Below are 21,653 nucleotides of genomic sequence, written 5' to 3'. Positions count from 1 at the left end.
CCCCCCCCCCCCACTAGTTCTGAAACAAGTCTTTTGTTCTTCTCCAGAAATCTGCAACATCTGATTCAATACGTTCACAAGGGTGCAGCATCAGAAAGTATTTTGTTTTGCATTCTAGTGACTCTTCATGATGGCCATGTTAGAGTTAGGCAAGAAACAAAGTATGAGGATCTTAGACTAGCGTGCTGAGATAGCTCCAATTTGACATCCAGTTAAGTAGACATCACTGGTAAACACAGAGCATTTCCAGTGATGATAGAATTAGCAGAGATAAAAAGTGGGAGAGGGGAGAGGAAGAGAGGAAAAGAGAGGGAGGAAGAAAGGGGGGAAAGAGAGTGAGAAAAGAGGGGTGGGAGGAGAGAAGGGGGGAGAGAGAGAGAGAGAGAGAGAGAGAGAGAGAGAGAGAGAGAGAGAGAGAGAGAGATTTCATTTTAGAGCTTGACACTTTTCAAGGGAGCAGGAACAGACAGCTTCAAAATGAAGTCATCTCTCCCCGATACTCTCTACACACAAATCCACTATCAGCTTCTGTTGCCCCTCTAATGTCTGCAACATCCTTATCGAACCATATTAGATCTGCACACTATCATATCTATCCATGCAATGGTTCCCACCCATTCTCCACCACTACCTGCAGCCCAACCACGGGAAAAACCTACATAAAATGCAGAACAATAAATGAAACACTTCTTGTTTATGAATTGATGTGTTCACAGTGCAGCATTTTATATAAGAATGACCACCATTAATGTGGTTAAACATATGAATAGACCTAGAAGAATAGTCTGTGTTGAGACATCCAGTGCCTCAACAACATGTTAGTGAGGTGTGAATGACCACTATACCACATGAGCCATTTAAACACTATGACATCCACTTTCCTAGTCTTCATTGACCAATCTGTCCAAAGAACAAACACAGAGGTCTGAAAGCTAGGAGTACTGGTTTCTACTTTAGCTTTTTCTGTTTGTAGTACTTGATTTCTCTCATCCTGAAGTTAAGCACTGGCCAGCAATTCTGTGTTCTTGCAAGTTTAACCATTCCGCAACTGAATTTTCTACATGATATATACAAACACATGTCATATGAACAGTATTAGTCATCATAGCTTCTTGAGCTCTCCATGTGAATGGAATGTGAAGAAATTCTACATGTGGTAGAATGGAAAGTGCCCTCTGCATTCACTCTGTAATGGTTCACAGAATATGCATTGACGTGTAAAATACCATTTTAGGAAAAATGATGGGTTACTCTCCATCCTTCTAAATGAAGAATGGCGCTCACAATAACAGTAGTGAAGTCATAGAAGAAGAACAAATGAAGCTATAAAGCTGTCATTCTGTCTTACGTTCTCAGCCATTTTGTTTGTTAAAATGTGATCTAATTGTGGAAGATATTTGTATCTAACTAGTGGTGGTATGACTGTAATATGAATATCTGAGAGCAATGAATTTAATGTATAAATAAGTTTAAATATAATGGTTTTGCAAGAAGAAATATTGTTGGTGAATACAAAAAATTGAGAAGTATTCCTGCTTTCTTTCAGCCACTAGCACTGAAAACACAGAAAAGGATGAGAATACCACCAGTAAGAGAAGGAGTATGGTTATCCAGATCATACTAGCTGGTTTGGATACCAATTTTATGAAAGTCAACCATGGGAATATATTGGCAAAAAAAAAAAAAAAAAAAAAAAACGAAGTAAACCCAAAATAAACACTCCAGGAAGTAGATGTATATATGACTTAGTACCATTCATCACTTTGTATTTCCTGTTCCTCACCTCATCTATTGTTAAAAGTAACTTGTACTTCTCTCTACATCCCCTCATCCATTTCTACTTTTTGTACAAATACAAGTTTGGAGTCCAATCATGGAGGTTCTGCATTGAGAGTACAGTTGCAATGATTTGCAATGCATTATGACAGCAGTGTTTTAGTTCACCGGTGCTGTATTGTACACTGAGGCTGCATAGTCTGAGATGTCAGTCAGTCATTTTAGTCTTTCCTGATGAACAGGTGGCGTACATATTTTACAATCTCAAAGTCTATGGAATTAAAAAATCCACCCATATTTGTTGAAAAAGTGAATTACGTCATTCAGAGTCATTATTAGATGCATGTTTTGGACTGTAACTGAATGACAAAAATAAATAATGATGCAATTAAATAAATGATAAAAATAATTTATTCTAAACTTTTTAAATACAATACTGAAATAAATCAGTGTTACAAAAGATTCATAGTTACAAATTCCACTTTAAATTGCATGTAAAACCATGAATTCAGTGGAAAACAGTCTTGTGCAGCACTTAATACACAACAACAAACAACATTCACAGTGTAACGCTCCAATTAAAAATTATGTCAAGTATCACAGCTTCTTATGGTACACAAATTTCTTCGCCACCTTTCTCTGGTCTCTGTGACTTTTCCAACAAAACTACCAGAAATCACAACTGGCAAGACCTTCCCTAAAGTAGCATATTTTCTGTTGCAAAGATTGACGAAATCATTTGCAGAGTTCTTGGTGGTATGCGGTACTGCTGAAGTTTCAGATTCATGCTTAATGGATCAGCTACATTTGCTGTAATAAAATAAAGACAAATTAATAACAGCAAAAAGAACAATAAGCACACTACTCGGCTGTAACTTTTACTGCACACTTCTCTCCTGCAAAAACAGCTATAAAACTGTATGCCCAGCATGCATCACCAAAAAGTACAAATTTCAATTCACGCACTATTTCTACATGTAACTGTGCACTCTCCAACCTCCCCCCCCCCCCCCCCCCCCCCCTCTTCCTCCTCCTCTCTCTGACCTCATCCACTAACTACGGCATATAACCCCCACCATCTAGCATTAATTAGTCTTGTTGCTTCTCTACCATGAGTATATGTTAAATTTTAATTATAAGGCATTCCATGCAATTAAGAAAATTTTCTATAATGATGTTCACTTTTGATTTTTATGCATAAATGCATTTTTTTTTTCAATCAGCTTGATTTGTTTTCTTTGTTAGTTTTTTTTAAGTTCTTCATCCTTAAGGATCAATCTTGTGCAGCCACTAACAAAGCTTCCGGCTCTGATATCATTCTTCCTGTTTTAAGCCACAGAGAGGATTGATTTATAATAATAATAATAATAATAATAATAATAATAATAACGTCTCAGAAAGGAAAAAATATTATTATTATTATTATTATTATTATTATTATTCAAAATAGATGCAAGTGTTGCTTGGAGCAATTTGCTTTTGTCTAGTAGGAAAATATTTTTATAAACACCTGACATATTTCTCCGTTTCTGCCATTCTGTTTAGAATGGTACCTTCTCATTTAAACTCTTCCTTGGATCTCCCGTCCTTAAAAACAGCTGTCATACATTTCACTATTTCCTCTACTACTTCTTTCGTAACTTCAGCAACCCATTATCAGTCACTAACAACAGTTCATTGATGCTTGAACAACAAATCTTTCATCAAAACCTAGCCCTATTTTCTTTCCTTAGTGACTTATTTACTTTCTTTTTTGTTGCTATAAAGAAATTTAGACATTATTTGCAGTGCAGCCAGGAAAACAGAACATTAAAAGACCTTATAAACCAAAAGTGGATAGTTATACAATTATGTAACAGCCAAGATTACTCATTCACACATTACAAAAGCTGATTATTAGTCTCCTGGAAAGAAAGGCCTGAAAAATCAAATGCACAATTGATAGTCTCGATTAACAATAGCTAGATCTTAGAAAGTCCAACAGGAATGACGTGTGAATTGGTGCATGCTAGCAGCTTGCACATTTTTGGCCACAGGCAATATAGGCACTGGAATCAACTTCCAAGCAGGTGATTTGTAAACTTCAAAAGAATGGAAATCACTAATCAGATATATGAGGCTCTGAAAAAAATTGTTATTAATATTGCCTCTTTCTAGTACTAGATATGAGCTGACACACTGTTCCAGACATTACCATTTATAACCATAGCTAACTGGTTCACTAATCTTGTCTGGACAGACTGCCGGTATATTAAGGTTAAGATTACACAAGCAATTAGATACAATAATACAAGCACAGATTTGCATAAATATAGTACAATACTTAATAATATGTAATGTACAATTTTTTTACAAGTTCATATTCACTAAACAGTAATTAATTTCATATACAGTAGCATATTGTTTGCGCATCCAATTTGCTGTTTGACATTCAAATAATTCAACTGAACAGAAGGTTTTTTAGTAGATAACACAACACCTTTCTTTGAAATTTCATCATTTTCAGAAACTGCATTTTAGTTTGTAGATGACTAAACACTTTAAGCCTTTCACTGCTACAAAGGTGCTTCTGCATTCAGTGCCGAGATAGATATTGTAGATACTGCTCTGGCTCTACAGCTGAGAGCCTGTTTTCTGGCCAATATGAATTATTTATCATGTGATTTTTTGAAAACTGTTCAGTGAAAAAAATCATTTTTGCACATTTTACAGTCTGATATCCTCACTCAATAACAAATTGAATTGCTTTTGATTATCCATAATACTTACTGTGCTGCATCAAATTAAGTAAAACATTGCACAAAATTTCAAAGATTTTGCAGAGGTCAAAATTAATTACATAAACTTTGCTTATGGTTGATTTTTGCTTATACATTACAGCAAATAAAACGTAGATGAGACACAGAAATTTCATTTAAAATTGAGAGCAGAACAACATCTCATTTTATTCTCGAGTTATTGGGTATTACGTCCGATGGACGGTCGCGCGCAACATGACCTGTTCTCTACGTGCAGATTTTCCAATTACTATGAAATATTTATCATTTGGTTTTAAGAAAACTATTGGGTGAAAAAAATTGGTTTTTGCACATCTCACAGTCATATCTCCACTCCATAAAGGACTGAATTTCTTTTCATTATATGCCATAGTTACTGCACTGCATCAAATTAAATAAAACACAGCACAAATTTTTTAAGATTTTGCACAGGTAAAAATACATTTCACAAACTTTGCATATGGCTGATTTTAGCTCTTACATGGCAGTGAATAAAATATAGATAAGATATCAATATTTTATTTAAAATTGAGAGCAGACTGATATATCATTTTGTTCAAGTTATTGGGTTTTATATCTGAAGGACAGTTACTCAGGATGTGCTCACTCATGTCCTTGTGCATTACTAATCATGTGGTCATAACAATCACCATATTTCATAAAGAATTCAAGATACTGAAACAAGGTTTTTGCAAATTATAGCATGCAATGAGTCATATATGTTGTATGATAAATACTTGAAACTTTTTTATTCACCAAGATATGGAAACAACTCGTTCACAGCAGTGAGAGGGGCAGAGGCTCAGGACACATACAGACATCCAAAACACAGGAGGAAAACACAAGTGGAATGCTTATATGCGTTCGCAGCACTTTGGGAGGGGGCTAGCAGGACACGTATACATACCCACTGCTGGGAAACTGTCCTGTGCCATGGAGACCACACAGCTTGGCATGTCTATGTTTTTCTTACTGTGTGTGTGTGGGGGGGGGGGGGGGGGGTTATAATTGTAGATATCACTCCTCCTGCTGACTACTTCATGAAACTCCTTCACATACAAGCACTCAGTGTGTATCCATGGGGTCTAATTCAACATGTTGATGAGGGTATTGAAACAGCCATTGAGGGGACAGGGTGCAACCAACTGCAGATTGTGGCGCACATGGGAACAAATGATGCCTGTCGTCTGGGCTTCGAAGTCATACTTGGGTCATTCCAGCTACTGGCAGAGAAGTTTGAGAAGACCAGCCTTGTGCATGGAGTTTCAGCAAAGCTCACAATTTGCAGTATTGCCCACAGAACTGACCATGGCTCACAATATGCAGTGTTGCCCCCAGAACTGATCACGGCCCTTTAGTTCTGCGTCAAGTGGAAGGACTGAACCAGTGCCTTCAAAGCTTCTGTGACACGCTAGGCTGTGACTTCCTGAACTTGCACCACAGGGTTTAAAACTGTAGGGTACCCCTAAATGGGTGAGGTGTGTACTACACATCAGAGAGTGTTACTCAGGCAGCTGATTGTGTGTGGGGTGCACACAGAGGTTTTTTGGACTATGCAACTCTCCATCTAGTCCAGACAATGACAGGTGTACAAAACCCAGAAGTGTCAGCGTAAGATCAAAATAAATGCCTCCCATAGGAGAGGGCATTAAAATCGTAATGCTAAACTGCCGAAGCATTCGCAACAAAGTGCCAGAGTATGAATTGCTCATGAAAAGCAATGAAGTTACATAATATTAGGTACAGAAAGCTGAAATTGACAGCAGTGGGAGCTTTGAAAAAAAATGTACATGCATATTGAAAGGAGAGGAAAATGGGAAATGAAAGGGGTGGATTTGTCACAGTAGACAAGAAACTCAAATCCACTGAGATAGAAATTGAAGCTGCCTATGAGATTGTTCGGACAGGAATCAGTATCAAGGGTGGGCATAAAATGATAACGGGAACCTTCCATCTCCTGCCTTTTGTGTCTGAAAACTTTAGAGAAATCCTCAGTTCACTTGTACATAAGTTCCTCAATCATACTGTAATCATCGTTGGAGACTTTAATCATCCAACAATTAATTGGGAAGATTACAGTTTTGTTAGTGGTGGACATGATAAAACATGCTGTCAAACATTACTAAATGCCTTCTCTGAAAACTACCTAGAACAGATAACTAGGAAACCCACTCATGATGGAAATATACTAGATCTAATGGCAACAAATAGACCTGACTTCTTTGAGGATGTTCACACTGAAACTGGTATCAGTAACCATGATATGTTTGTGGAAACAATGATTACCAAAGTACAAAAGACAACTGAAACAAGCAGAAAGATAGATATATGTTCGGTAAACTAGACACAAAATCAGTAGTGTCATATCTAAATGAGGAACTTGAAACTTCTAGCACAGGGCAGGAGCAGGTAGAGGAGCTACGGCTCAAGTTTAAAAGAGTAGTTAACCATGTACTGAGTAGATACGTACCCAGTAGAACAACTCATAATGGGAGGGAACCTCCACGTTATACAGCCACCGTTAAGAAACTTCTAAAGAAACAGATTCCTGAACAATAGGTGTAAAACAAAAGTTAGATAGAGAGATGCTGAAAGAAACACATTTGGCTGGCAACAGAACAGTGCGTGATGCCTTCAATGACTGCAATAATAGGATGTTGCCAAATGATATTTCACAAAACCCAAAGAAATCCTGGTCATATGCACAGTCTGTTAGTGGTACAAAGTTAGTATCCAGTTCTTAGCAAATAAGGCAAGAAATGAAACTGAGGGAAGCAAAGCAAAAACCGAAATGCTTAATTCCATTTTTAAATGATCCTTTGCAAAGGAAAGCTCAGGAGAATTGTCTCAATTTAATCCTCGTACCACTGAAGAGATGAATGAAATAAGTACTGGTGTCAGTGCTGCTGACAAAACGCTGAAATCGTTAAAACTGGAATTCTTGTCAGATTCTACGATGAATTTGCAGCTAAATTAGCCCCTCTTCCAGCCATAATCTATCATAGATCCCTTGAACAAAAAGCCATCCCCACTTTTTTTTTTAAAGTGCTATCCTTGACATCAATTTGTTGCAGAATCTTACAACATATTCTGAGCTCAAACATAAGAGGTATCTTGAACAGAATGAACTCCTCAATGCCAACCAACATGGATTCCAAAAAAAAAAAAAAAAAAAAAAAAAGGCTCACATGACACTCAAATTGTACTTTTCTCACAGGACATACTGAAAGCTTTGGATCAAGGCAGTCACGTAGATGCTGTATTTCTTGATTTCCGAACAGCATTTGACTCAGCACCACACCTACGCTTATTGTCAAAGTACAATCGTATGAAGTATCAAGTGAAATTTGTGACTGGATTCAGGAATTTTTGGTACAGAGGACATAGCATGTTATCTTGGATGGAAAGTCATCATTACATGTAGAAGTAACTGTGGGTCTGCCCAATAGAAGGGTGTTGGGACCCTTGCTGTTCACGTTGTATATTAATGAGCTTGCAGACAATGTTAATAGTAAAATCAGGCTTTTGTGAGTAATGAAGTACAGTGTGAAAAAAGCTGAATAAATATACAGTCAGATCATACAAGGTTTCAAAGATGAACAAAGATTGACAACTTGCTTTAAATGTTCAGAAATGTAAAACTGTGCATTTCACGAAACAACTATAATATCAATGAATCACTGTTGGAATTGGCCAAATCCTACAAATATATGGGTGTAACATTTTGTAGGGATATGAAATGGAATCATCACACAGGCTCAGTGTAGGCTAAAGCAGGTGATAGTCTTCAGTTTATTGGTAGAATACTGGGGAAGTGCAATCACTCTACAAAGGAGATTGCTAACAACTGACCCGTGCGACCAGTTCCAGAATACTGCTCAAGTGTGTGGGGACCCATACCAAACAGGACTAACAGTAGTTATTGAACGTATGTAGAGAAGAGCAGAACGAATAGTCACAGCTTTGTCTGATCCATGTGAGTGTGCCACAGATATATTGAGGAACTGAACTGGAAGATTCTTTAAAATAAATGTAAACTATCCAAAGAAAGTCTATTACCAAAGTTGCAAGAACCAGCTTTAACTAGTGATTTTAGGAATATACTACAATCCCCTATGTATCATTTAAACAGGGATGGTGAGGATAAGATTAGAATAATTCCAATCAACACCAGCTTTGCTGAACTGTGCACGCGGGAACACTCCCTGCACTATATACTATGTTCCCATTACCACCTTTGCCTCAACCATTGTTAGTCATTGCCCGTCACACCCATATCCCCTTCCCTGTTCCCACTCCAGCACTAGACAGCCCTCTACTCCATCAAACATCCAGTCTTTCTACTTCTCTCCTTTTCCATCCCCTCCCTGTATACTCACACATGCAGCACTCTATTGTCACCCACCACTATCCTGCTATCGTTCCCCCTCCCTGCCCCAGCCTCTTCCTGACCCCCGCCACCTCTACCTCCCAGACACTCATTTTCTGTTGCCCTCCATATTTACATGTTGAGACTTTAGCAGCTACTGTTTTTCCTGTCACAATTGTTAACAGAACACTTCCAAATGAGCATTACTGAAAATTCAACTTGGGACCTAGAGTTCCTTGTGAGAAACATCAGGCAAATGTTTGATTTCCTTGTTGTTGTTGTTGTGGTCTTCAGTCCCGAGACTGGTTTGATGCAGCTCTCCATGCTATTCTATCCTGTGCAAGCTTCTTCATCTCCCAGTACCTACTGCAGCCTACATTCTTCTGAATCTGCTTAGTGTATTCATCTCTTGGTCTCCCTCTATGATTTTTACCCTCCACGCTGCCCTCCAATACTAAATTGGTGATCGATTGATGTCTCAGAACATGTCCTACCAACCGATCCCTTCTTCTAGTCAAGTTGTGCCACAAGCTCCTCTTCTCCCCAATTCTATTCAATACCTCCTCATTAGTTATGTGATCTACCAATCTAATCTTCAGCATTCTTCTGTAGCACCACATTTCAAAAGCTTCTATTCTCTTCTTGTCTAAACTATTTATCGCCCACGTTTCACTTCCATACACGGCTACACTTCATACAAATACTTTTAGAAACGACTTCCTGACATTTAAATCTATACTCGATGTTAAGAAATTTTTCTTCTTCAGAAACACTTTCCTTGCCATTGCCAGCTTACATTTTATATCCTCTCTACTGCGACCATCATCAGTTATTTTGCTCCCCAAATAACAAAACTCCTTTACTACTTTAAGTGTCTCATTTCCTAATCTAATTCCCTCAGCATCAAACAACTTAATTTGACTACATTCGATTATCCTCGTTTTGCTTTTGTTGATGTTCATCTTATACTCTCCTTTCAAGACACTGTCCATTCCGTTCAGCTGCTCTTCCAGGACCTTTGCTCTCTCTGACAGAATTACAATGTCATCAGCAAACCTCAAAGTTTTTATTTCTTCTCCATGGATTTTAATACCTACTCCAAACTTTTCTTTTGTTTCCTTTATTGCTTGCTCAATATACAGATTGAATAACATTTGGGATAGGCTACAACCCTGCCTCACTCCCTTCCCAACCACTGCCTCCCTTTCATGTCCCTCAACTCTTATAATTCCCATCTGGTTTCTGTACAAATTGTAAATAGCCTTTCGCTCCCTGTATTTTACCCCTGCCACCTTCAGAATTTGAAAGAGTATTCCAGTCAACATTGTAAAAAGCTTTCTCTAAGTCTACAAATGCTAGAAACGTAGATTTGCCTTTCCTAATCTTTCTTCTAAGATAAGTCGTAGGGTAAGTATTGCCTCACGTGTTCCAGCATTTCTACAGAATCCAAACTGATCTTCCCCAAGGTCGGCTTCTATCAGCTTTTCCTTTCGTCTGTAAAGAATTCGCGTTAGTATTTTGCAGCTGTGACTTATTAAACTGATAGCTCGGCAATTTTTACATCTGTCAACACCTGCTTTCTTTGGGATTGGAATAATTATATTCTTCTTGAAGTCTGAGGGTATTTCGCCTGTCTCATACATCTTGCTCACCAGATGGTAGAGTTTTGTCAGGACTGGCTCTCCCAAGGCTGTCAGTAGTTCTAATGGAATGTTGCTTACTCCGGGGGCCTTGTTTCTACTCAGGTCTTTCAGTGATCTGTAAAACTCTTCACGCAATATCCTATCTCCCATTTCATCTTCATCTACATCCTCTTCCATTTCCATAATATTGTCCCCAGGTACATCGCACTGGTATAGACCCTCTATATACTCCTTCCACCTTTCTGCTTTCCCTTCTTTGCTTAGTACTGGGTTTCCATCAAAGCTCTTGATATTCATGCAAGTGGTTTTTTTTTTTTTTTTTTTTTTTTTTTTTTCCCCTCTAAAGGTCTCTTTAATTTTCCTGTAGGCAGTATCTATCTTACCCCTAGCGAGATAAGCCTCTACATCCTTACATTTGTCCTCTAGCCATCCCTGCTTAGCCATTTTGCATTTCCTGTTGATCTCATTTTTGAGACGTTTGTATTCCTTTTTGCCTGCTTCATTTACTGCTTTTTCATATTTTCTCCTTTCATCAATTATATGCAGTATTTCTTCTGTTACCCAAGAGTTTCTACTAGCCCTTGTCTTTGTACCTATTTGATCATCTGCTGCCTTCAGTATTTCATCCCACAAAGCTACCCATTCTTCTTCTACTGTATTTCTTTCCCTTATTCCTGTCAATTCTTCCCTGAAACACTGAACAACCTCTGGTTCTTTCAGTTTATCCAGGTCCCATCTCCTTAAATTCCCACCTTTTTGCAGTTTCTTCAGTTTTAATCTACAGTTCATAACCAATAGATTGTGGTCAGAGTCCATATCTGCCCCTGGAAATGTCTGGTTCCTAAATCTCTGTCTTACCATTATATAATCTATCTGATACCCTTTAGTATCTCCAGGGTTCTTCCTTGTATACAACCTTCTTTCATGATTCTTCAACCAAGTGTTAGCTATGATTAAGTTATGCTCTGCGCAAAATTCTACAAGGCGACTTCCTCTTTCATTTCTTAGCCCCAATCCATATTCACCTACTATGTTTCCTTCTCTCCCTTTTCCTACTGACGAATTCCAGTCACCCATGACTATTAAATTTTCGTCTCCCTTCACTACCTAAATAATTTCTTTTATCTCATCATACATTTAATCAATTTCTTCATCATCTGCAGATCTAGTTGGCATATAAACTTGTACTACTGTAGTAGGCGTGGGCTTTGTGTGTATCTTGGCCACAATAATGCGTTCACTATGCTGTTTGTAGTAGCTTACCCGCACTCCTATTTTTTTATTCATTATTTAAACCTACACCTGCATTACCCCTATTTGCTTTTGTATTTATAACCCTGTAGTCACCTGACCAAAAGTCTTGTTCCTCCTGCCACCGAACTTTACTAATCTGACTTTAACCTATCCATTTCCCTTCTTAAATTTTCTAACCTACCTGCCCGATTAAGGGATCTGACATTCCACGCTCCGATCCGTAGAATGCCAGTTTTCTTTCTCCTGATAACGATGTCCTCTTGAGTAGTCCCTGCCCGGAGATCCGAATGGGGGACTAGTTTACCTCCGGAATATTTTACCCAAGAGGACACCATCATCATTTAATCATACAGTAAAGCTGCATGCCCTCAGGAAAAACTACGGCTGTGGTTTCCCCTCGCTTTCAGCCGTTCGCAGTACCAGCACAGCACGGCTGTTTTGGTTAGTGTTACAAGGCCAGATCAGTCAATCATCCAGACTGTTGCCCCTGCAACTACTGAAAAGGCTGCTGCCCCTCTTCAGGAACTACGCATTTGTCTGGCCTCTCAACAGATACCCCTCCATTGTGGTTGCACATACAGTACGGCTATCTGTATCGTTGAGGCACGCAAGGCGCCCCACCAACGGCAAGGTCCATGGTTCATGGGGGGAGGTTGATTTCCTTATTTCATTAGAAATAGAAATGAAGTCATTTTGCCTGTTTTAATGTATGTGGTTCCTGATTAGCTGTTTTCCTTTTGTGTAATTTTTTTAACCCTATAAAACTGATTGCTTTTGGTATATCTTCAGCCCTCTGACAATGAACAATTTTTAAAACTACTAAAAGAATACTACACAAATAATGCCCAACATGGAGTCTATAAAATTAGCCACAACATAATCAGCACCCAGTGTTGAGGCATCAAAGCACATTCCTGTCAACAGGTTGAGACTGTTCCACTTGGCAAGAAAAATATCTCCACTATCTTAGAAATAAAGTGTCATATATTATGCAAGACTTTCATGCTTCTTTGACGATAAGGTCATTGGAGAATGAGCAAAGGCTCAGACTGGACAAGGATAACGAGTAGTTACCAAAATATTTTACTACCTGGACCTCTTCCAGTTATAAATGAAATAAAAACAATGTATCAGTATAATATTATGAAAAGTTTCTCCTTTAAAATAAAGCTAAATGGTGGCCAGTTCTCTGAAATATTGCAGTACCTAAATGTTTACACGATACTAAGAACTAAATTAAATATCACATTCCAGTTGTATAAAGTTTGCAGAGATTAAAACGTCTATGACACAGAAGAAAATTAATCTGTAGCAAATTACCTGCTTCAAGTGCCTCAAACTTTCCATAATAAGGTATTTCATGATAAGTGAGATACATAGTCAATCGTAGGGCTGTTTCAGTTCTGCAGCACAGCTCGCCTTTCAGATAAGCTTTTAGAGGCAGTGAAAGATCTGTTGGAAAGGTGCACAGTAATTAATTATAAACAAAGTGGTACTCATAACAAAGTGAATAGTGATTGCTAATTCATTAGCAAAATTTTTATTTGTGTAACAGCTAATTCATATACAAGGCACATTCAGAAAGTAAGAGTCTTCACTCGTTTAAAAATCAAAAAGGTAATACACTAGTGAGCTCAGCAATGCTTTGCAATTGCTGAATGTGTACAGGAATTAGGTATACATCATAAACTCCTCCTTCCCCTCCTTCCTCTCTGCTCATGTCCTCCTTCCCCTCTCTCTGTCCAATTCCCCCACCACCTCCACTCTCTACCCCCTTATACCTCTTCTCTTACCTTGAGCCTTATTTATCATTATTACAAACAAAACCGTGACTGGGAACTGAAGTGACTTAAAATGAATGGGTTGATCAATTATGATGATGATAAATACAAATGGTATGAGAGAGAGCTCTTCAACTGCTGTATCTGTAAGGATAGTAGAGACAATGACAGTATTTCACATAGTTTTAATCTTCAAATGGGTAAGATTACAAAGTGTCAGATGGTTCAGGTTCTGTAGTAGTATTCTAATTATAAGCTGATAAGCCATAAATATAACTTTCCTGTTTTTGGTAAAAGTAATGGTGAGGAAGAAAACAAATCAGCACATTGTTTTGTATACAAGAACTTCTCAAAATTTTTGGCAAAACTTTATCCATTTATATATTATGTATTTAAAAATGTATAGCCTGTCTCAGTCCAAATGCTTAATCTCAAGTAAATTGGTCACGAACTTTGGAGATTTTGGGCAAGAACCTTTCCCTTACTCTCTCTCTCTCTCTCTCTCTCTCTCTCTCTCTCTCTCTCTCTCTCTCTCTCACACACACACACACACACACACACACACACACACAGAGTGGGTCATCAGTGTTTAAAAAGCAATGTAACTGATGCTGAGACTAGTAATTGAATATATGACACATGGGGCTGCAAATGTTGGGAAATAGCCCAAAAGTGGATGAAATGTGTTGAAAATGTGACATCACCAGATGACATACTTAGCTGCATGTGCAGTGAAGAGGCATGTCTGCCCTACTCTCACTGGCAGTGGACAGTTGTGCACATTGCTCCACTAAGCTATTCTGTTTTCATAAATGTAAATTGATTAATCATAGTCCCACATTACCACTACTGTGAACACTACCGTATCACACTGAATAATGCAAGAATGAAAACAGGGTAGCCTAACGGAGCAATGTGTAGCACTAGGCTCCACCATTTAGTGTAGGTTCAACAAGCCCAACTGCTCCACTGCACGTGCAGCAAGATACGCCATTTGCTAACATTACTCATTCAACATTTGTCACCCACTTTTGGGGTATTTCCCAACATTTATGATCCCATGTGTGTTACATTAAATTACTTGTCTCAGTGTCACTTATATTGCTTCAGAGTTTTTTTAATGTTAACAAGAATCACCCTATATAGTGAAACCCTTATTTTACAATTTCTTGCAGGCCACAGTTAAAAAATGCAAAACTGAAGAAAATGCAGAATCAAGGAATATGTGAAATCCCAAAACATGAGCAAAAATATATATTTAATTAGTATATATGATTAAAAATTGTAATCTTCTCCAATACAGTGTATAAAATCTGTATAAACGAAGGAAATGAAATGTTTATAAAAGAATTTGTGGTGCTGAATGTCATTAGTTCTTTAAAAACTCTCAGATGTGTAACAGCAAGTAAAAACTTGTCAAAAATTGAAATTAGTATCTTGGTAAAAAGTACTCAAACCATTTTTGACATGCTATTACCACAAATTATAGGTCAAAACACACGTTTTTGAGAGATTTTTCCTTTGTGCTCGTCCAGAAAAAAGCATAAATTGGTGAACACAATGAATTAAACTGAAAACTGAGAAGTATGGCAAAAGGCATCAGAATCTAACATGCAGAGTTGCGTGTTTTCGTTCTGTAGCCAAAGGCAGTGCAGCATACCGGTACTCGATGATGTGGGTGCAGCGACCTCTAGTATATTGATTGTAAACTACTCCTTGTTTATTGTGCTGAGGGGAGAGCTTGTTCACACCCAAACAAGATAAAATGGTCCCATCAAAATGATGTAGGAGAGCATTCACATGGTATGTTGATCTGTCGATCAGTGAATACAAATCGAGTTGACACGAAAGTAGCTTAGTCCAGCTAGGGAAGAAATGTTATTGACAGATTTCAACCTTAAATAAATCTTGCCCATTCATCCCCCCCCCCCCCCCCCTTTCCATCTACAGCAACTGAGTGCTCGCTCCCCCACCAAAAGTGGAGTTGGTACAGTCCAGAGTATCTACACACCAAGCAAATTCCTTGGCCCTCACTCATTAGTGCAGTGTTTTACCTCATTTGATTGATTGTACTAGCAGTGTTTTGCAATTTGGAATAAAAATGAAAGGTCTAAAATGTGAAGTTTGCGAATACGAGTACAATAGTTGTACAACTCCAAAGCAGCATATTTCCAAAGGCCACCCATAGCAGCTGAAGGAAATCATACCTGCTGTAAGAAATCGTGCACCATAATGTGAAATACTTTTAAAATAAAAATATTTGATCATAAACTACAAACAATAGGCCTACGTTAGGTTGAAATGTGTGTTAGAAATATTGCATTGTAATGTGAGATACTTCCAAAATTAACATATTAAATCACACACTCAAACAATAAGTCTAGGTTAGGTTGGAAGATGATAATTTGGTGGGCCTATTTATAAAAGAATTACTGTACATGCGATGCAATGAGGAGCACTTCGGCGAAAAGGAATCAGTCCCGACACAAAAATTTACAGCAGCTACAATTTAAATTGTTTTAGTAAATTTTATAAAATTAGTTAGAAGATAAAGTAACTTTCCTTTTATGTCTGAAATAAAGCTAGCACGCAAAAATATACAATACCACACCAGCTAAGTGGTAAAACATAAGCACAAGTGCAGACATCTGCTTAATGACAAACTTTGTCACCATTAGTGTTATTGTTTAATGCTTTTCTTAAGAGGCACACTTGATAAGCTCACTGCACTTCATATCCTCCACCCTGTCAAATTATTATTTTAGGCTTGATGTGAAAAAGAGAAAAGTGATCAAATGAGTTTACTTCCCCAACTGACATTAGAAGCTTATTAGAAGTCAGCTGTACACTCTGTAAAATGTAAATTTAAAAGACAGCTCAGGTGCTACAGTTCTGATTCATGCCTTTATCACTGCTGCTATCTTTATGATGCAAATTTATATATGTGAGTAGTGAATGTAGCTGTTGCAACTGTACTATGTCAGATTTGAATACGAAAGTCTTTATTTCCATCAGACACCTCTGCCACAGCACATGATCTGCACGAAAGGTTTCAGTTCATATGTAAATAAAAACTAAACACTGATTACCCTGTATACGAACAAGAACTCTTGTCTCCATGTTGGAATGTGCTTCACTGTATCACAGCAACATTCAATATCTCTCTACAGTAACTCAAGCATAACTGAATTTGTCTACACAATATGAACCTGTCACCGTTCTGCTACGGTGTCATTCACTCCTCCCCTCATTGGTTGGAGGAGGTTTGTGTCAGCCAATTGGAGAGCAATTGTGCCTGCTGTGCTCCATGCTCAATCCCAAGGAGAGTGGTTACATTCATGTAACATGTAGGGAAAAAACTCAACATGGTAGAAGAAAACAAACTACAGTTTTCAAATCAGCATGCCTATTACACCCATAAATAGCTCAAAAATCAAACTCAACAGAAACACTGTAACAAACTGTTCCCCAGTGTTACCATTTCATCTAAGGGGTGTAGTTAGCCACCCATGTTTCATCGTCAGACACAACAGTGTCAAGGAATTGTTCACTTTCCAGTTCAAAACATTCAAGAAATTCTCATGAAGTTGCAATTCTTTTGACTTTCATTTGATCTGTGAGCTGTTTTTGTGACCACTCTTGCACACAATTTTCGAAAACCAAGTGTTTCAGTGATTATTTCATGCAGAAGAGATCTGGAGATTTTTGAAAACATTGCACTCATCTCATCCAAAGTCAAATCATTTTTTCCATCCTGTTCAGCCCCTTATCAGTCAAAATTGCCGGCCACCCACTCCTTTGTTCATCTGGAACATTCGTTCCACCAGCTTCAAACTCATGACACCAGTTGTACACAATAGTGAGATTCATCACACCATCCCCACAAACAATTTTAATTTCATTAAAAATCTGGAATAGCACACTTCCCATTGGAAGACGTAAGTGGATTATGCTCTTTCCTCACAGCTGGAAGGATTCAGAACAGAGTCATTCAATCCACCTTGGAACTACAATAAGAGTTTTCAATCAACTGAGACAAACAAGCATTATCACAGTTTTGGTCCATCTTTCAGGAAGGGCATTTATTCCAGTGTAATAAAATGCACAGTCCTGCTTCCAAAACCACTGACGCATGGACTCCTCACTTTCAAAGTTAATACGATATTAATGTTCATTTAGTGGCCTGAACAGACAGAAGCCTGATGATGCCAAATCAGGGCTGCATTGGGGATGAGGCAAGACTTCCCATCCAATTTCCACATGTCCACAGTCTCTTCAGTGGAGTGACAACTGGTGTGTGGTCTTGCAGTGTCATGCAAAAGACGAACATCTGTCACAGCCTTTATTGGGTGAATTTGTCAAAGATATGCTTTACACTGTTTGAGAGTTATGACTTACTGTACAGAATTTATTGTGCATTTCTGGTCCAAACCATCAACTATAATCACACCCTGTGCATCCCAGAACACTATAGCCATAACTAGTCCCACAAATCATGTGCTTTTGAACTTTTTCCTCTTCATTGAGTTTCTGTGATGCCATTCCACTGACTGCCTCTTTGATTCTGCTTAAAAAATATGAACCCATTTGATCTCTGATCACAATTTTTTTCAGAAATTCCTTTCCCTCCAAACAGAAGTGCTGCGGTGCAAGAGTGGGGAGGCAGTTGTTTCCTTGCCTCTTTATTCCAGTTATTAAACATTCTTGGTACCCAAGCTGCTTAAACTTTTGATTATTCCAGTTGTCAAATAGTCATCATCGCACTGCCTTCATTGAGGGAGGTAATGCAATAAAAATCACCTGCAGTCACCCGGCAGTCACCACAAATAATATCACTGACTCACTGAATGTTGTGTGTAGTCCTTGCAGTCATTGGCTTATTGCTCTGCATTTCATCAGCAAACCAAGTTTGCCCTTCAGCTTCGTTGCAGTGATGAACCCATCATGTAAGTGCTAATATCCACTGTTGCATCACCGTACACATTTTTCAGTCTTTCATAAATACAAATGGCTGTTTCACATTCTGCACTCAATATTTCTATCACAAAAGCCTGTCAGTTAGTCTGCATGCAACTGTAGTACTGGCATCTGTTGACACAGAAAGTTACTACTGCAGTGGATTAGAGAAGAACCCATGGAATAGTGGCAAATTCAAATTTTTCACTTAACAAACTTTATTTAAGGAGAAAAAAAGGAAGTATTAATTTCTGACTGACCCACGCATGTGGATTATTACTATGACTGTAAGATAACCTGTGGCACTGTCTAGAAGTAGAAGAAGAAGATGAAGAAGTAGGCAAAAACAAAATACTATTTCAATTTGTGGCTCATAGTCTTTGCTTGAAAGAATGAACAAAAATATAAATGTGAAAGTAAAAATACTTTTAGCGGTCACAGGCTCTTTATTTTGTCATGTTTTTCATCACATGCGTAACCACACTTTGTTATCACTGAAGGGAGCAAAGATGGCATCTAGAATCTAGTGCAATGAGCATATAAAAAACCAAAACACTATTTTACAACAAATCTCAAACCAGTATGGATGCTTTTATATACAGGGTGTCACACAAACGTTGCGACAAACTTCGAGTGGTTGTTGAGGGTGCCTTCAAGAACAAATCGAGGACAGACACACATGTCTCTGCGGATGATGGTTTCAGACAATGGTTTCTACCTGCAGTTTCTTTTCCCCCTCTAATATACCGAAGAACACTGTTCCATAAGAAAAATAAACAGCAGATGGAAACACATATCCGAAACTGTCATCCAGCGATGCAACAGAATATCACATTCATAAGAGACAAGTCCTTTCCATGTAGCAGCTAGCTCCATTTTCTCCACTGGCAATTGTGACAATCAGTCACAATACCTGAATAACAAATAATATCGCAAGATGTTCCACCTATGTCCGTCAGCATACAAAGTCATGTTTGCTGTTAAAGGGGTGGCCTTGGGGCAGATGCTGGCACCTATAACTCCAACACTCTGTAGTGTCATTGGATGATGATTCTGGGCATGGTTTCCTATCCTTGATTTGTTCCTGAAGACATTATCTACAATGCATCAGTGCCTGTTGCATAATTTCTGGGACACCATGTATATACACACACTATTATTTTAGTTATTATTATCATGTTACATTGACAGTGTGTGTGTGTGTGTGTGTGTGTGTGTGTGTGTGTGTGTGTGTGTGTGTGTGTGTGTGTGAGAGAGAGAGAGAGAGAGAGAGAGAGAGAGAGAGAGAGAGAGAGAGAGGGGGGGGGGGAGGGGGGGGGGAGGTCGGAGGGGGTTTGACGATGGGTCCAGGGTGAACTTTTATATTTGTATTTTTGTTCATTCTTTCAATCAATCGAGGAACACCTTGTAGCTTTACTAAGCCGCAGTTGTCTCTCACTGTTGATTATCTCCCAACTGTCAAGACATTTGACAAAATTTGTACAACACAATGCAGTAACTGGTTTTTGATCTTTCATATTTATTTCCACAGAATGTTGTCTCTTTGATGATCATCTTTGTAACAAACAGAAATCTAAATATTCAAATAAGGTTAGATTACACTAATAAGCACCAAATAACAAAGTTCTCTGGTGGCAGACCTACACATTAATTTACAAAATTCACCACAGACTGTACATTTTGATTGCTAAATAAAGGCTGCCTACAAGATATTAACGTAATGACTGTTGAACATAAACTGCAAATTACATGATCATTATGTACTTGAATGATAGCTTCCAATGGACCTGTAACATGACGTTTATGTTTTGGTAGCCATGCAGAGTCTGGCAGTAAGCCATGCCTATTCACAGACACATGTAAAAACAGAAATCACAAAATGATAAAAACCACACTTATTACATATTAAATAATGACATAAAAACATGAAAATTAAAGTACATGATAGACAATGATGTAATTTCTTTCAACTACAACCTGGATAAACAGAAAAGGGCAAAAATAATAGGTACTTCTATACTTTACGAGGCTGATTTTAAGAAACATGAGGATTCCCAATGCCCGCCAAAAAGTTTGGAGAAAGTGAACTTTTGTAACTTGAATAATTAACAAACGTGTTATTTTAATGAATGAAGACAGTTTTGAAATAAGAAAATTCAGGATTATGAAACTAGGGTACTGAGTTTTGGTAATAACCACAATTTACAATTGGAAAACTTTAAAGCACCCACCAAAATCTTGAATATGAATAAGTTTTGAAATGTGAAGTTTTTGGAAAAATCCAAACATTTGCTGAAAAGTGGAGAATGAGGGCTTTCAAATTAACTGTAAAACTTAAAAATAAACTACTATTTGCTCATAAAAATTTCACCCTCAACTGGTTTGTAAGTATTCCACAAAATAAAATGTTTCTATTAGGAACCACATGTATTATTATGATCAGAAGCTTGAAACTATCCAGTGAATAGTAAATTTTACTGAATTACTGCATGAATAAGGAATTAGCTATTTCGTGTAACTATTGTGGATTTACTATCAAATAAAATATATCAGGAAAGGAACAAAATAATTAACATCACAAGTCGTATGAGAACAAGTAGGTTAGTTCCACTTCGCTCTGTGAGAACCTCCACATAACTGTGAGCCATGTACTGGAATAATGTTTTGTTTTTGACTTCTTCTACTACACAATGCCACAGGTTAGCCTAACGTTGTAACACAACACATACACGTAGCATTAAGCCACATAACAATGGGGATTTAAACCTCTGAAACACAATACAGAAATAAATAAATTGTGACTGGTAACAATAAACTTGTTGTTTCATTTAATAACATTCACGGTACACCCTCACCAAAAATGTTCAAATTTAAAAACGATAACTTCTGTTATTTACTTTCTTAAGATAAATCAATTGGGCGAATAGGACAAATGCTTGAAATTATGTGTAATGGTAATTATAAATCGATTGAAATTGTGTGCCATGGCAATTATAAATCATTTGTTGCACTTATTTTTCATATCAATATTACAAATAAAGGTGAATGAAACTAGGAAAACATGATGCTCTGAAATAGTTAGACGTGGTTGCAAATT

General features: G+C 37.8%; 1 protein-coding gene across 2 annotated transcripts in view; it reads right to left on the bottom strand.

Annotated features, from left to right (window-relative positions):
• Positions 1-2,169: 2,169 nt before the first annotated feature.
• The window catches only part of LOC126333765 (anaphase-promoting complex subunit 1), a 353,884-nt gene continuing 334,400 nt past the window's right edge, over positions 2,170-21,653 (bottom strand). For both annotated transcript variants that reach the window (XM_049996770.1, XM_049996779.1), the window contains exons 33-34: positions 13,140-13,271; positions 2,170-2,586 (exon numbers count right to left, since the gene is read on the bottom strand). In XM_049996770.1, the coding sequence (XP_049852727.1) occupies positions 2,474-2,586; positions 13,140-13,271 (245 nt within the window). In that variant the 3' untranslated portion in view covers positions 2,170-2,473. The remainder of the gene's footprint in view (positions 2,587-13,139; positions 13,272-21,653) is intronic.

Source organism: Schistocerca gregaria, chromosome 1 (genome assembly GCF_023897955.1).
Source record: "Schistocerca gregaria isolate iqSchGreg1 chromosome 1, iqSchGreg1.2, whole genome shotgun sequence".
In the NCBI taxonomy this organism is placed as follows: Eukaryota; Metazoa; Arthropoda; class Insecta; order Orthoptera; family Acrididae; genus Schistocerca; species Schistocerca gregaria.
The sequence above is the reverse complement of the archived record's forward strand: the minus strand, read 5'-3'. Positions and strand labels throughout refer to the sequence as shown.